This window comes from Cricetulus griseus, chromosome 5, assembly GCF_003668045.3.
Source record: "Cricetulus griseus strain 17A/GY chromosome 5, alternate assembly CriGri-PICRH-1.0, whole genome shotgun sequence".
NCBI classification, from domain to species: domain Eukaryota; kingdom Metazoa; phylum Chordata; class Mammalia; order Rodentia; family Cricetidae; genus Cricetulus; species Cricetulus griseus.
Window position 1 is genome coordinate 187,053,225 of NC_048598.1, and position 1,519 is coordinate 187,054,743.

General features: G+C 46.5%; 1 protein-coding gene across 1 annotated transcript; it reads right to left on the reverse strand.

Annotated features, from left to right (window-relative positions):
• Positions 1 to 479: 479 nt before the first annotated feature.
• LOC100757998 (60S ribosomal protein L23a-like) lies at positions 480 to 872 on the reverse strand. The gene has a single exon (XM_035444833.1). It carries the CDS (start codon positions 870 to 872, stop codon positions 480 to 482), a length of 393 nt encoding a protein of 130 aa, XP_035300724.1.
• Positions 873 to 1,519: the final 647 nt, after the last annotated feature.

The window sequence follows — 1,519 nt, forward strand, 5'->3', positions numbered from 1 at the left end:
ATTCAGCTGTGATCAGAACACGTAGGACACACATGTGCTCACCATGTGCCACCTACCAAAGCAACATGTCCTTTTAGGGCCACCAATGGGTCTCACCCTCTCTACCCACCACTGGGTTCTCTAGGTCTCACCCTCTCCACCCTGTAAGTGATAATCTCAGCATTTAAGTTTCCATGGGGATCACAGGATCAAACTCTGGCTTCTTTATCAAATTAATTTTCCCTCCCATAAGTTGTTCTCTCTAGTACTTGGTGACAGTACCAAAAAAGGCTTAGTTGACACAAGTTAGCCTCAACTCAAGACAAAACAAAGAATCAAAAAGAAGACAGATACACCCATTTTTTTTATGGTGAAAAAGTGTATATTTGGAATTAGCCAGCTGGACCCAGTTAGATGATCCCAATTTTGTTGGCAACATCCAGAGCATCATCATCAGGTGCCAACTGAATGTATGTCTTATGTCTTTCTCCAATCATACTTCAGTCTCCATCAGGCCTTATGAGGCTGTTGACTTTGGCCACATCAATGTCATAGAGCTTCTTCACAGCCTGTTTGATATGGTGCTTGTTGGCCTTGAAGTCCACAATGAACACAAGTGTGTTGTTGTCTTCTGTCTTCTTCATGGCTGACTCGGTGGTCAGGGGAAATTTGAAGATGGCATGATGGTCAAGCTTGTTTCTCCTGGGTGAGCTCTTTCGAGGGTTTTTGGGCTGCCTCCGGAGTTGCAGGGTCTTGGGCCGCCAGAAGTTGGGTGATGTGAGGATCTTCTTTTTGTGGCTGTGGACGCCTTTCAGCACTGCCTTCTTGGTTTTCAAGGTCTTCGCTTTGGCTTTGGGAGGGGCAGGAGCTTCCTTCTTTGCTTTTGGTGCCATCTTGTCAAAAAGGATTTCCTATCGAAACACCCAATTTCTGATCAGAAGCAATCAGGTTATATTCCAACTCTACCCTCACTGTGTAACCTTCACTATGTGCTCGATGACTCTTTCCCTGTGATATTTGTCATGCTGCCTTGGCTCTTTCTAGAGACCTCATCTGACATCAGAGACTACAGGAAGATATGTCTAGTATGAGTGGACTTACATATGGATGGGAGGGGCTGGAAGATTGAAGAGACAATGTGGTCACAATTCTCTCCCTTCCTCTAATAAAGATCAATACCCTGTTGTCACAGCTTGCTCTGTGACTGTTTCCTGAGGGACTCTCAAGTTCTATAAGCTGTGCTCAGGTGGCCCACCAATGTTCTAGGACAGAAGCAACAAATCGACACACACTGTGAAAAGTCTGAAGTCAAGGTGTCAGTCAGGATGCTTCTTTCTAGACATTCTGAAGGAAACTTCAGCCTGTGCCTCTTTCCAGCTTCTAGTGGTCACTGGCAGGCATGCACTTGGCTTGTGGGCTCTTCACCAGGCCTGACCTTCTTCAGCACCTGACAGTCCCTGGATATGAGGTGAAGTCCTCCCTCCCCTCCCCTGTGAGGTCACTTGTCTGTACCCAGGAGGATCTGGCCTGAGATCCAGCA

Bases quoted from the DNA above. Each gene is read 5' to 3' on its own strand.
- LOC100757998 (XM_035444833.1), bottom strand. From the start codon at position 872: ATGGCACCAAAAGCAAAGAAGGAAGCTCCTGCCCCTCCCAAAGCCAAA.